The 14,255-nt window shown below is 40.5% G+C and overlaps 1 protein-coding gene across 4 annotated transcripts in view; it reads right to left on the bottom strand.

The window, feature by feature from the left end:
• Positions 1–14,255, bottom strand: part of PDE7A (phosphodiesterase 7A) — an 81,120-nt gene that overhangs the window by 39,022 nt on the left and 27,843 nt on the right. For 2 of the 4 annotated variants that reach the window (XM_009570881.2, XM_054057288.1), the window contains exons 1-2: positions 8,254–8,328; positions 541–601 (exon numbers count right to left, since the gene is read on the bottom strand). In XM_009570881.2, the coding sequence (XP_009569176.1) occupies positions 541–601; positions 8,254–8,313 (121 nt within the window). In that variant the 5' untranslated portion in view covers positions 8,314–8,328. Of the gene's footprint in view, positions 1–540; positions 602–8,253; positions 8,329–14,255 lie in introns of those variants that run through there. The other 2 variants (XM_054057285.1, XM_054057287.1) reach the window with 1 other exon arrangement.

Raw genomic sequence — 14,255 nt, 5'->3', positions numbered from 1 at the left:
CTGGCCCTGTGACACGTCCTTTCCCTTCTCAAGTCATCCAAGATCAATAAGAGAAGTATTGTTTAAAACTGTATAATTATTTCAAGAACACCTCGAGCATTTCATAGCCTCAGTATCAAAGTTCCTTGAAGCGTGTGGCAACTCTCACACAAGTGTTTCCTAAGCTACAGTTTTAACCAGAAGGATACCACGCAAAAGTGATAAATTCCATCACAGGAAGTGAAGATCAATCGTGAGTCACTTGGAAAACTTAACTTCTACCAAACATATTACATTAATTATAAGGTCTTTCTATTTTCTTTTTAATATAGGAATAAAACAGCTGACACAATGGTTAAATTGGGAAGCAAAAAAGAAAAAAGGCAAACCAAAACCCCCAAGTCAACACAGAAGAACCCAAAACTCTCAAGAGTCTAACCAGAATATTATCCAGGAGAAAGGGAATGATAAGCTTAAGAATTCAACACTCAATAAAACCCCGTTTACTTTAAATTGGTCATAAATGTTAAAACTTTGCAATATAGAAACTGGTATGCTTACCTAGCATACGAATGTACAACGCAGTCTGATCAGAGCTGTCATAGGAAATTGCTCCACGTCTCTGGAAAAAAAAAAAAGGTATATTTTATGCAAGTTAGAAATGAATCATTTTTAAATTGAAATGAAATATAAGTTGTCCATTTCCAATTTAATTCTCAAAATTAACTTTGGAAATTTGAACATGTATCTTTCAAATTTAAACGTGTGTGTATACTGATTTTAATTTAGGAGGGGACAAAGGAAGGACAGGAGTTGGTGGTAAGGTGATTATGAAAAACAGTACAAGAGCGCGAAAAGAAAAATTGCCCCTAAATTTCCTCCCAGATGCTCCTCAATCAAATCCTCACAATAAAAAAAATGGCGCAGAACAATAATAAGTAGACAAAAAACCCATCCTCCTCACAGCCTTCTAGAATGTAATACTTAACTGCTTACAGTTCCTGGTTTATTTATTTACTTTTACCTATGGGCTATTTCCATCTTTCAAAGCTAAGAGTAGATTTAAAAGAACTAAAAGAACTCAAATGACACCACTACTGCAGTCCTAGGAATTCAATCTTTATTCTGCAAGGGCAGGACTTGGTTGCCACACAGTCCTTTCATTCCACCCAGTACTTTCCGTAGGCAAATTAAGATACTACTAAAGCAGGACATCGTACATAAGGGTATTTTAAAGAAAACAAGCAAGTGGCATTTCACACTTGAGGACAGAAGTCTAAAAGAATCATCAAGCTATCCACACATGACACTGAGATACTCCCATATAGACTGCATTTCTTACCCACACAAACTACAGATGTTCCATACATATTCAGCTAATGCAATAACAGTTACAATCTAGAAGTCTCCCACAAGCATAGTGAACTGGCCCTCTGACAGCTAAAAACTGGAGGAATGTTCTCACAGTTACACAACACGAGCATCACATAGCCTTCAAAGCTTGACATGATCTATCACCCAGCTTCACACCTTGCCTATACTATGCTTTCTCCATCTTCTGCCACTTCCTAGGGCCTTTATTAATGTTACTCCTTAAGCTGAGGACCAGAGAATCACCTTCACAGCGAGACTTCTGTTTTGCCAGTTCACAATATTTGAAATAAAGAAATAAAGACTTTTTGTGTGCGCACATCAACAAACTACTATGATGTTGCCCTGTCCACCACTTCTCATTTACACTGAAGACAGTGAAGTCCTTGGTGCCACAGAGTCATCACACCCCTTTGAGAATTTCAGATAAAAGCCAACTTACAGGTGAACACCATCATCCATTTTTAATTCTGTGTAGTAGGAACAACATTGTACCAGCCTAAAAATGTGTAAGTTCAAAAGACAAGAAACCAATTCATGTCAGAAAACAAGATGGGAAAACCAGATGTTGGCTACTGAAAAGAATTCTAAAAGAAAGAAAAAGAGATAAAGAAACAAATTACTTGAAAGTGGGAAAAAGCAAAAATACTTATACTCACCCATCTACAGAACAAACTGAATGCACACAAATAAAGACTAGAGATTAATCATAGAATGGTTTGGGTTGGAAGGAAACTTTAGATCACCCAGTTCCAACCACCCTGCCATGGGCAGGGACACCATCTTCTCCTAGGTCCGACTGCTTAAAGCCTCAGCCAATCTGTCCGTTAGCACCTCCAGGAACGGAGCACCTACTGCTTCTCTGGGCAGCTTGTTCCAGTGCCTCACCCTCCTTACAGTAAAAGATTTCTTCCTTCTACCTAATCTAAATTTCCCCTCTTTCAGCTTAAAACCATTACACCTCATCCTACCACTGCACTCCCTCAAAAAGAGCCCCTCTTCATCTTCCCTTTAGGGCCTCTAAGTACTAGAAGGCTGCTAAGGTCTCTTTGAAGCCCTCTCTTCTCTAGGCTAAACAAGTCCAACTCTCCCAGCCTGTCCTCATCGGGGAGGTGCTCCAGCCCTCTGATCATCTTTGTGATCTATGTTCCTGCAGTGCTGAGCACTCCAGAACTGAACACCATACTCCAGGTGAGGTCTCACAAGAGCAAAGGGACAGAATGCCCTCCTGTCCCCTGCTGGTCACACTTCTTTGGATGCAGCCTGGGACATGGTTGACTTCCTGCATTGCACACTGCTGGCTCACGTTGAGCTTCTCATCCACCAACACACCCAGGTTTTTCTCTCCAGGACTGCTCTCAATCCATTCTCCTCTCGGGCAGTAACTGTGCTTGGGATTGCCCCGTCCGAGGTGCAGGATCTTGCACTACTAGCCTCCAACAGCGTGATTTGTACAACCAATGTGCTAAGACTCCAAACACGGATGTTACACGTCGTTGTTTTAATGTTTTTCATGTTAAAAGAAGAAAGAAAACCTTACACTTGAAGTCAGAGAAGTTTTTCCAAAGGTAAGCTTAATACTTAATTACAGAAATGACCAAAGACCACTTCCAAATGGGGCCTAATTGTAGTATCCATTGTAAAGAATATAAACAAGAACTCCCTGTACAACACTTTTATGTTGTCACTGCTTTAGTGGTACTTTTACTTGGAAGAAAAACCATGCAAGTAATCTTTCCCTCAAAAGATGTTTGTACAACATTTCTCACAGCAATGTGCATGTCCTGATGGGAAACATAGCAATACAACCACTCACCAGGCAGAAATTGATGCTGATTTTCCACTAACATTTTCAGAATTTCTTCATACAACCTACCTTTGAATTTCAGCAAATCTCGTCTGAATAGATTTTCAGTAGCCTGGAACCGTTCATATCACTGACTAGGTACAATCAGTAAATGCAATTTAGTGCTAACTTGCAATTTGCAACTTTCTGTCACAGATTTCTGGACATGTCCTTTACAGTTCTGTAATCTAATACAGGAGAAAGCTAAGCATAGATGCAGCTAGAAGAACCACACCCAAGTGAAGCATTAGTCTCGAGAAGGAAAATAATATGTAAAAAAATTACTGAAAAATAAATACTTTTGATATGTTGATTCCAAATTATAACTTGCTTTCCAGAAATATAATTTGCTAGATAAAGTAGTACATTCACGTATGGTATCAAACACAAAGCACATTTTTAAAGACATAAATCAGTTGTTTATACAAACAAGTGATTTCATTCTACAAGGACTCTGAAAGATTGCATAGGAATCTTTGAGCAAAGTCTTTTAAAATTACCTTTCAAAGTTTGGTTTCCTGACGAAAAAGAGACAATTTATTGTGCAAAATTATTTATTCATTTATTTGCTAAAAGAATAGAGATCCTAAAGATAATTCATCCATTTAAATTTATTAAATAAAAGAGGTAAGAGGAAAATATTTATTAGCAAGTTCCACCAAGGGACAGATCCAGAATGACTGATAAGCGGTCAGATCTTCATACCTTTAGACCAGGCAAACAAGTGAGGTAACGATAGCTGGGAGCATGGTGGTGGGCAGACAGAGACAGAGGAGGAAGCTAATGGTACAGAGGTTTGTAGTAGCTTGTGATAGGCAGGTGAATTAAATAATATTACAGTCATTCAGTCATGGATTGCTTTGTGTCAGCTTACGCTCCAAACAGGTAACATACTATGTACTGCAGTTCAAATACTGTCAGCGTATTTGTTACACTATTCCCTACACTACTCTAAATGCAAGGAAAAACAGCAAAAAAAGATAAGTAATATAATCTACCCTGCCTGTGCTTCTTTAAGATGCTCTGCCCAGATTCCACTTTTTAAATCCTGTAAACAAAAAGACGAGATTTAATGCATCAGCCTCTACTGCCATATGAACAGTCAAATGCAGCAAATTTGTAAGCAGAAAGGCAAATACATCCTGGAGAACTGAAGTTTCCGCAGAGCACTTAACAGTTCAAACAATTTAACGACCAGGTCTCTACCCCGTTGAGACCAAAAAAAACGGTCATCAGGCACTGGTAGAGGCTGCCCAGGGAGGTGGTTGAATCCCCATCCTGGGAGGTATTTTAAAAGACACATAGACGAGGTGCTCAGGGACATGGTTCAGTGGCAGATAGGAATGGTTGGACTCGATGATCCAAGAGGTCTTTTCCAACCTGGTGATTCTATGATTCTCACTGCTAATCAAAGGCCCACTCTCTGTAACCTACACCAAGATATCAAGACTATAGTTACACTAAAATTATACCCGAGATGACTGAGACGACTGTAGCATACACTGTATCAGCCTACAGGAATCTCAGCTAAAAACTTCATGGACAGAGCTTAACTTCTGGCACTTTAAAATATCATTATTAATACTTTTAACTCATTTGGCATAAAATTACTGCCACCTCTTCAGTCTACCTGAAGCCTTGTACCTGTTAATAACCCGTAAAGCATATTGAACTCCTTTCCCTCTGCACAAATCTCAAACAAATGAGCATCATTCCAACATGCTGACAGAATTACTAGTGCTCAAACTGAAGACAATCCTAACGTGTTTTAGCAGGTTCCCTTTTCAAGCACAAGGACAACTTGGTGAAGGGGGAACATCAGTTGGGTTCCAAGTGATTCAACAAATTCCTCAAAAGATTAGTGAGTTTCCCAATAGCTCCACTCTTTTCCTGACTTGAGCACAGCCATCCGAACCGGGTGGGCTGGTGTACTTCAGCAGTGAGACAGATGATAAAGATAATTGGGAACAGGTTTTTTTACACTGGACTTCCAGTTTGAAAACCTGACCATATATTTCAGTTTCATATTAGAGTGTCATTTATTATTCCAAAGGGCAAGACAGTACAAAAAGCTTTCATGTCTCCTTTCTTCTGTCATATCTTTATGGAAGGTGAACAGAAGAAGTTCAAACTAAAGCAGAAGATTCATTAATCCTTTAAGAACAACATTGATAGAAAGAATCCACAAAAACAAGCAAAAGGAGTATCTACCAAAAGAGAGATTTGTGAAGAGATTTTCAGAAAAATCTGACTCAAGTATAGGAAGTTATTAAAAGCCATGCAATGGGAGTAACGTGCCAAAATAGCACACAGATATATCTTCAAAGGGAAAACACTTTGGTGATGCTAGGGAGTACAGCATATGCATGTAACACTTGGAAACAGAGCACCTGCTGCTGTTTGTGCCAAACAGAAACGTTTCCATTGACGTATCAGTTTTATCACAAGGACTTCCCAATCCAGTTCAGAACACAGCACCAGCACTGCTGTTAGGCACTCCATTTTGGCAAGCACCAGCTAACCCGCTTTCAGACTGTCAACTGAAACAACTGCTGGTCTCGCTCTGTAACAGCAGCAAGAATCCAGCAGCACTGTTGGCCTTTAACGTTCAGTACCTCCCATCAGAAAGAACCATAGACAGGTTCTGGGAGTACGCAACCCTCATTTTGCAACCCAGTTGTTTAGCCAGAAGCTGGGAAAGAAAAGCCAGAGGACAGCAACACAGCCAGCCAGGCACTTGTTCCTATTTGGTTTTCCTGCCCAAGTTATTTGCCCAACAATTAATCAGAAGACTGTTTTCAGATAAACTGAGAAGTTTGGAGATGTTGTCATATCACGACAACTGCAATTTACTGGTTATGCTGCCTCAAATACACACACTTGCAAACTATTTAACATTCAAAGACATTTTATCAACCAGAAGTCCCTAGAATAACAAACTAATTAGATCAGATTTTTCCAACTATTATTGGATTTCAATAGCAAGACTGTAATTTATCAAAATGTTTAGAATTGTTTCAAGTAATTTAAAGTCCAATGCTAACATAAGATCCACAGGTTCTCCAAATTTTTACTCATTAAAGTGTGGAAAATGTTCTTTTAAAGCACTTAAACTGTTGCTGAACTCAGGTAAGCCACTGCAAAACAGTCCTATTACTGTTTTCTAAATGTTTCAGAGGACTTCAAAGCAGAATTTTCAACATTTACCAAACCAGCAATAAGAAAATGTAGTTAATTTCAGGAATGCGATACTAATGAGAATGAGATAACGCACACCTCCTTCAAATATCCAAATGTGGCAATTTGAACATTTTCTTCTATAAAGGTATTTCACATGATTGTCTCCCAAGACAGACAGCAATAATTTACGAACCTAGCTATTGTCTGAATGACAGTTATCCATGATAGTGATAAATCTACAAGCAGTCCGAAAGCTATTATCTTTTATACATCTTTTATACACCTTAGATGTATGCACCTAGGTAGCATCCTAAGATTTATGAAAAGTTCTATCAACATAAAGACTTCAAGACTTAACAAAAATACACAAACCAAAAAGCTTGAATATTTATCAGAAAAGAAAGCATAATAAAAACCAGCATAAGTGATTGATTTAAGTGAGGACAGAAACACACAAAGATAGCACCTTTAGAAACTAATTCAGAATGGCAAAAGGACTCAAAAGCGATAGCAAAATAGGATAACTGGATAAACACAAAAAAATTCTTTCAAATAAACAACCATTAGCACATTTAAAAACGCAGCCATAAATAGCAGAAATTTTTATGTTTATTTACATTACATCAACTACCTGGAATTCCTGTGTTTCCCATCTTAACAGAATCTTTGACCAAACCGAATTACAGGCATCATCCTTAAGCAGGCTTTCTACATCAGGTTTCAGTAAACCAGCAATTTCACAATATATCAGTAAAATGTGGGCAATGTATTAGGCTAGCATACTGGCTGTAAAACTTTGGCATTTAGAATCTGCTTCCAGTCACAAGTGAACATCCATTAGGATATCCTGGTATTTCTTGATGTCACAAAAGTTATTACAAGTGCTAGCAACTAAGCCTGACTGGTTTTACATTTAGTAAATTTAGAACTGTGTTACTGGCAATGACTGAAGAGTACAGGCATAGATATCTTCCTTGCAAAGCTTTTTTTCACAACAAATTCAAATTTGTTTGTTCAGATTCTCTTGTTAATTGTACAAAAATGATCTAGTAAAAAAAAAAATCTATCTATATATAAATGCATGAACTCTGATTCTCCCTTCCCCCCTCCCATTTCCTTCATTATTTCCAATTACTCCGGCTCTCTTTCACAATTATAAACATATTTATTCCTCCTTTTGGGATTAATTCAACATTACGCAGCAAGGTGTGCTGAGAAGAGCCTGGTCTCATCTCCAGGCTCCAATTCCACCTATATTTACTACCACAATGTACATTACGGAGATAGTTGCATTCTTTACAATGAGAGAGTAAGAACTCCTAATTCTGTCCAACATTAGCACACATTTTTTAAAACACAGGCACCTCAAATGGAAAGGCGACAAAGTGAAGTAGCCAGTATTTCACCTAAGCAAACAAAACTGGTATTTCCACTCCCATAATCCTGAAATCAACAACACAAAAAGGATATCCTGTCCAGGAAGCAAAATACACTAACTTGTATTATTCTCACTGCATTTAAAAATTGTTTTTCCTTATTTTCACAAAGTCTTTAAAGTGCTATAAAACTGCAGACCTATTAGTAAAGGAGGCAAGCACACTCCTGCCATTCAAAAGCCATTTCTGATCCCTTTTCCCCATCTCCTAACTGGCACAGCTACAAACACACTCTTCCCACTTCAAGGCGGGCAGAAGTTAAGTGCTACAAAACCATGTATGAACACTTAAGAAACACAATTTTAATGACGAATGATGTGTTTCCAAAACAGATTAGATTTAAAAAAGGAAAATAAGTATTTGCAAAGTTCTTAATGACTTGTTTTCTCTCGGGCTACTTATAAACCTAGTTAGTCAAAACAGAATAATAAAATGGCCTACCTTAGAAGTAATCCATTTGATAAGGATCAGAGCTAAACACCAGAACAACGCAATTCCCATTGGATCACCCCAAAGACCCAACACATATCTCCTCCCGGATCCTGTCAGCGCTGGAAGCTGTGTGAGGGTGTCAGAGTCGGAGCAACAGGGTGCAGCAGCAGGCAGCAGCCGCCCACCCTGCTGGCAGCAGCAGCTGGGTGAAGTCAGCTGCCAGCCCCACGACCTGCCTGGCCGAGCAGTGCTGCCCCGTACACCATGCTGCCAGCTCTGTACTCAAGAGTTTTACAACCACAGGACACAGAAAATAGTAAAACCTTACCAAACCCTACAGAAATGCTGAAAGGAACAAAAAAACCCACCCAACATGATTACGTGCTTTTGTAACTCATATTTTAACACAACAAAGCTGGCTGGACTACAGGATCAAACTCCAGTACTAACACAGACTCAGCTAATTCAGGATACTGCCTTGCCTTTAAAGCTATGAGAAGTCCATTTCCAGCAGATTTCACCATAGCTAATATTAACAAGTCCCTTTCATTCTGCCATCTGGAGAACTGCTATGAACTGAACTTCAAAATACATTTCAAGGTTGCTTTTATAGCAACTTACTATAAATCAAGTTAATGAAAGAAAGTTAATTCACTGAATACATGTAACCACTGAAACCAATCACAGTTCTCTAATCTCCTCTTTGTCCACTGAATACTAAGCCATCCCGCATAGCGCCTTTCTAGCCCACACATACTCATGCCTGAACTGGCAAGTTGCTTTGGTTTATTGCTCCAAGGGTTGAACTTGCCTGTGATTCCCCCCATCACCTGCCTAGCAGTTTTCCAAGACTGAAAAGCAAATTAAGTTCCTAGAGTACTGATAATGCAGCCAAGCACTTCTATATACTTGGAGCAGCCTTGAGATTTATTTTAATTTTTGCCATTTTAAGCTGACAAAAATGTTTCACTTCAGAAATGCGAAGAAATCTCAAAGAGTTTAACTTACAAAGTTCAACAAACCCAAATGCAAGGTCCTGCACCTGGGTCAGGGCAACCCCAGGCACAAATACTGCCTGGGAGGAGAATGAATTGAGAGCAGTCCTGGAGAGAAAAACCTGGGTGTGTTGGTGGATGAGAAGCTCAACATGAGCCAACAGTGTGCACTTGCAACGCAGGAAGTCAACCATATCCCAGGCTGCATCCAAAGAAGTGGGACCAGCAGGGGACAGGAGGGCATTCTGTCCATTCACTCTGCTCTTATGAGACCTGGAGTATGGTGTTCAGTTCTGGAGTGCTCAGCACTGCAAGGACGTAGATCTGTTGGAACAAGTCCAGAGGAGGGCCACAAAGATGATCAGAGGGCTGGAGCACCTCCCCGATGAGGACAGGCTGGGAGAGTTGGACTTGTTTAGCCTAGAGGAGAAGGCTCCAGGGAGACTTTATAACAGCCTTCTAGTACTTGAAGAGGCCCTACAGGGAAGGTGGGGAGGGGCTCTTTTTGAGGGAGTGCAGTGTAATAGGATGAGGGGTAATAGTTTTCAGCTGAAAGAGGGGAGATTTAGATTAGATAGAGGGAAGAAATTTTTTTACTGTAAGGGTGGTGAGGCACTGGAACAAGCTGCCCAGAGAAGCAGTGGATGTCCCATCCCTGGAGGTGTTCAAGACCAAGTTGCCTGAGGCTTTGAGCAACCTGACCTAAGGGAAGAAGGTGCCCCTGCCCATGGCAGAGAGGTTGGAACTGGATGGCCTTTAAGGTCCTTCCAACCCAAACCATACTGTGACTCTATGAGTTTGGAAAAAGAGCAGATACTAAGGGGAAAAAGAAACAGACTGTGAGATACTGAGAAGTTCAAAAGGCTGAAGTTGAATAATCTAAGGGAAATCCACCTAAAGATTCTGCTCTTCCTATAGTTACTTTTTTTTATTTCAAAGATATTACAAATTCCAATATGCGCAAAAATTACAAAAGTTAGCACAGATTACCAAAGGAGTAACTTCAGCACTGAAAAATTAATTTCCTCTTATCCATAAGAAAAGGGGACACACATACCACAGGGGATGTTTACAGAATGAAGAAGACTCAGTAAGTGGGATAGGGCTCTCATTTTATAATACGATTCCTAATATTTGTGCTGGCTTTTAACCTGTAACCATGATCTGGGCACCAGCTGTGGGTTCCTACAGCACTACTACATTCCAAACACATATACTGCTCTCCCCCTTAGCCATGCCCCTGAAAATCCATCAGATCAAAACCATAGGCAAGAACATTCACAATGGACATTTTCGTACTTCACTTAATAACATAGTGCTTATCTAAACATCTTTTCAGTTCCACCCAAAATACAAACTGTCACAGAGGTAGATTCAAAAAACACTACCATTTTAAAACACTTGGGAACATTAAGACACCCAGACCATTTGTCATCATCACTCTGATGTTACTTGTAAAAAAAACAAACAAACAAACAAAAACCCCCAACAAACAAACAAACCCAAAACAGCCCACAATAAATTGCATTAAGTTATACTTGTTTTAATAGCTTGGCACAACCAGAGCAAGTCAAAACACAGCTGCTGCTGAGATCTTTACACCTATACTATATGAAGCCCAGGAGTGGGTTTTTTGCAGGCCACATTGAGTCAAATTGCCTGAACCGGACTCTATCCCAGGAGGTTCAAAGCTGTCAAAAATGACCAACTGATCAAACCTCTATGACCCTACTGAGTATTAGAGTATATTTGGTGCAAAGGAGTAGAATGGCTTAGTTTGTTTTGAAAGGAACCTACTTCGCACACACCGAAACCACTCTGGAAAACAAACAAATGGGCATGATAAACATGGACAATTAGGTGATTTGCTTCAAGACTGAACTCTCCTCCAAACAAAACTCTAACACAAATAGCCTTATACCCTTTGAAAGGCCAAGCATTTGTCACCATCATTTTCAATTCCTGATCAGTCTTCTCATTTTCCTGTCTCAAAATACATGAAAATGTTCTTGGAGCATGTGGATGGTCTTATTCTGAGTGCATGGAGCAAGCCTTTCTTCAAACAATATCTGAAACACAATATTATCTTAGAGAACAGATATACAATAATCAACCCCTCTCTTTTGTCTTTCAAAAGCAAGCAGTTTAATTAATTAGCCTTCTCTTATTGAAAGTTTTTCTTGTCTCCTGCATAAGTTCAATACTAGAACACAGAAAAAATATTTTGCCATCTGTTAAGAACCACTCCAGCAATATTTGTTTTAATTATGGCCTGGAAACGGAAAGACTGTTTCAGGAATAGGATTCTGAATTTGGGGAGAAAGGAAGACCAAGAAGTACACTTAGAATCACTAGGCTGGACAGGACCCACTGGATCATCAAGTCCAACCATTCCTAACAATCGCTAAACTAGCCCCTCAGCACCTCATCCACTCGTCCCTTAAACACCTCCAGGGAAGGTGACTCAACCACCTCCCTGGGCAGCCTGTTCCAGTGCCCAATGATGCTTTCCGTGAAAAATTTTTTTCCTGATGTCCAGCCTGAACCTCCCCTGACAGAGCTTGAGCCCGTTGCCCCTTGTCCTGTCCCCTCACTTGGGAGAAGAGGCCAGCTCATTCCTCTCCACAACCTCCTTTCAGGTAGTTGTAGAGAGCAATAAGGTCTCCCCTTAGCCTCCTCTCTTCTCCAGACTAAACAACCCCCGCTCTCTCAGTCACTCCTCATAAGACTTGTTCTCCAGCCCCCTCACCAGCTTTGTTGCTCTTCTCTGGACACACTCCAGAGCCTCAACATCCTTCTTGTGGTGAGGGGCCCAGAAATGGACACAGTATTCGAGGTTCGGTCTCACCAGTGCTGAGTACAGAGGAAGAATAACCTCGCTGGACCTGCTGGTCACACCGTTTCTGATACAAGCCAAGATGCCATTGGCCTTCTTGGCCACCTGGGCACACTGCTGGCTCATGTTCAGTCGGCTGTCAACCAACACCCCCCAGGTCCTTCTCCTCCAGGCAGCTTTCTAGCCAGACTAGTCTGTAGCACTGCATAGGGTTCATGTGCCCCAAGTGCAGGACCCGGCATTTGGCCTTGTTAAACCTCATCCCATTGGTCTCAGCCCAGCGGTGCAGCCTGTTGAGGTCCCTTTGCAGAGCCTCCCTACCCTCCAGCAGATCCACGCTTTCACCCAGCTTAGTGTCATCTGCAAACCTGCTAAGGGTGCACTCAATGCCTTCATCCAGATCATTGATAAAGACATTGAACAGAGCTGGACTCAGTACTGAGCCCTGAGGAACCCCATTTGTAACTGGCCTCCAGCTGGAGTTACCTCCTTTTATCACCACTCTCCAGGCCCGGCCATCCAACCAGTTTTCCACCCAGGAGAGTGTGCACCTGTCCTGGCCAGAGGCTGACAGTTTCTGAAGCAGAATGCTGTGAGAAACTGTGTCAAAGGCTTTACTGAAGTCCGAGAAGGCTACATCCACAGCCTTTCCCTCACCCAGTAATCGAGTGATTTTGTCATAGAAGGTGATCAGGTTAGTTTGGCAAGACCTGCCTTTCATGAACCTGTGTTGACTGGGCCTGATCACCCGGTTCTCTTGCATGTGCTTCATGCTAGCACTCAAGATCACCTGTTCCATACTTTCTCCAGCACTGAGGTCAGACTGATAGGCCTGTAGTTCCCTGAATCCTCCCTGCAATCCTTCTTGTTTGTGTGAGTATGAGAAATCAACAAAAAAGCTAACGTGCCTCTTTTGGGCAAGATATGACGTTGAATAACTCCATTAGCAATTCTAAGGTGAAAGTAAAATAAATTATGTTTTACCGGTATATGAAAGAAATTATCATTAGCAAGTACAGTAAGCCCTCAGGTACAAGATTACATAAAAACAAGAGTACTAAGTTCCCTCTGTGATAACATACCACCTAGTAAGCTACCTAAGTTCTGGGAGTGCCAGCAGAGATGCTTGGGCTGCAAACATCACCATCAGTCTCTGTTTTATCTTGAAATGAAGGACCACCATATATTGCATTTTTTGGCTTTTAAAAATTATAGGAGCTCCAAAAGCTGTTCTGTTTTCTTTCTTCTTATCTTTCCTCCACACTATTTAGCAGATTCTTTTTCAGTTTTTCTAAAATTTATTTTCTCAACACATGCAGAGATGCCACATTTGATAAGGCAAGATTTCCAGTACTTAACACTCACATTTAACATACAAGTCATTATCTAGTTCCTTCGTCTTTACCACCAGGTGAAACCTACAATTGCAATTGCTCTCTTACATCCCAATGACTTCAATGTAAACTTGAAGCACTCTAGATGCATCTAAGCACACGCATGTGTTGATACAGTCTTTGCATTTGATGAGTAAACCTCTCTGTGTCATTCCTTATGAGACAATAATTCACTATCGATACAGTAGAAAGCATCTGGGGTCTTGCAACAATAGTTACAAAGATTCCGCTAAGCAATTTGCAGAAGATACCAGTTTGCTCTCATTGTGAAACCAGCATCACGCGAGATCCAAGTAGCTCCCCATAGTGATCTGTAAGGATCCAATTATTTCCATATACACCCCTAGAGATCTCCAAGGCTCCACATGGAAACCCATTAGTTTCCTATCAGCATACTGTGTTATTTGAAGTACCGAATTCAGGATCTCGATTTTACTCGTGTATTTCTAAATACCCACCCGGTTCCAATCTTTTTTTTTAAATACCCACTTGGTTCTGATCCTTTTTTTGGGGGTTTTTTTTAAATAAATCCAAGCAGTCTTGAAGAATGACTCAGTGTTGCCTCACAAACCTCAGTAACTACTTTATCTACAGAAGTGTCTTAAAATGCTCCCCCCAAAAAACATTTCAATAACATTCAGAGGAAATCCAGAGTTGAAGCAACAGCCCCTTACTTCACAGACATTACTGGGTCTCATATGATGCTCCTGTTCAAATGCAGCAGGGCTTCACAGACATCTACTACCATGTCATTTTTTTATGCAGAAGTTTCAGGCCCATTACTAA

This window comes from Cuculus canorus, chromosome 2 (genome assembly GCF_017976375.1).
Source record: "Cuculus canorus isolate bCucCan1 chromosome 2, bCucCan1.pri, whole genome shotgun sequence".
Taxonomy (NCBI): Eukaryota; Metazoa; Chordata; class Aves; order Cuculiformes; family Cuculidae; genus Cuculus; species Cuculus canorus.
The sequence above is the reverse complement of the archived record's forward strand: the minus strand, read 5'-3'. Positions and strand labels throughout refer to the sequence as shown.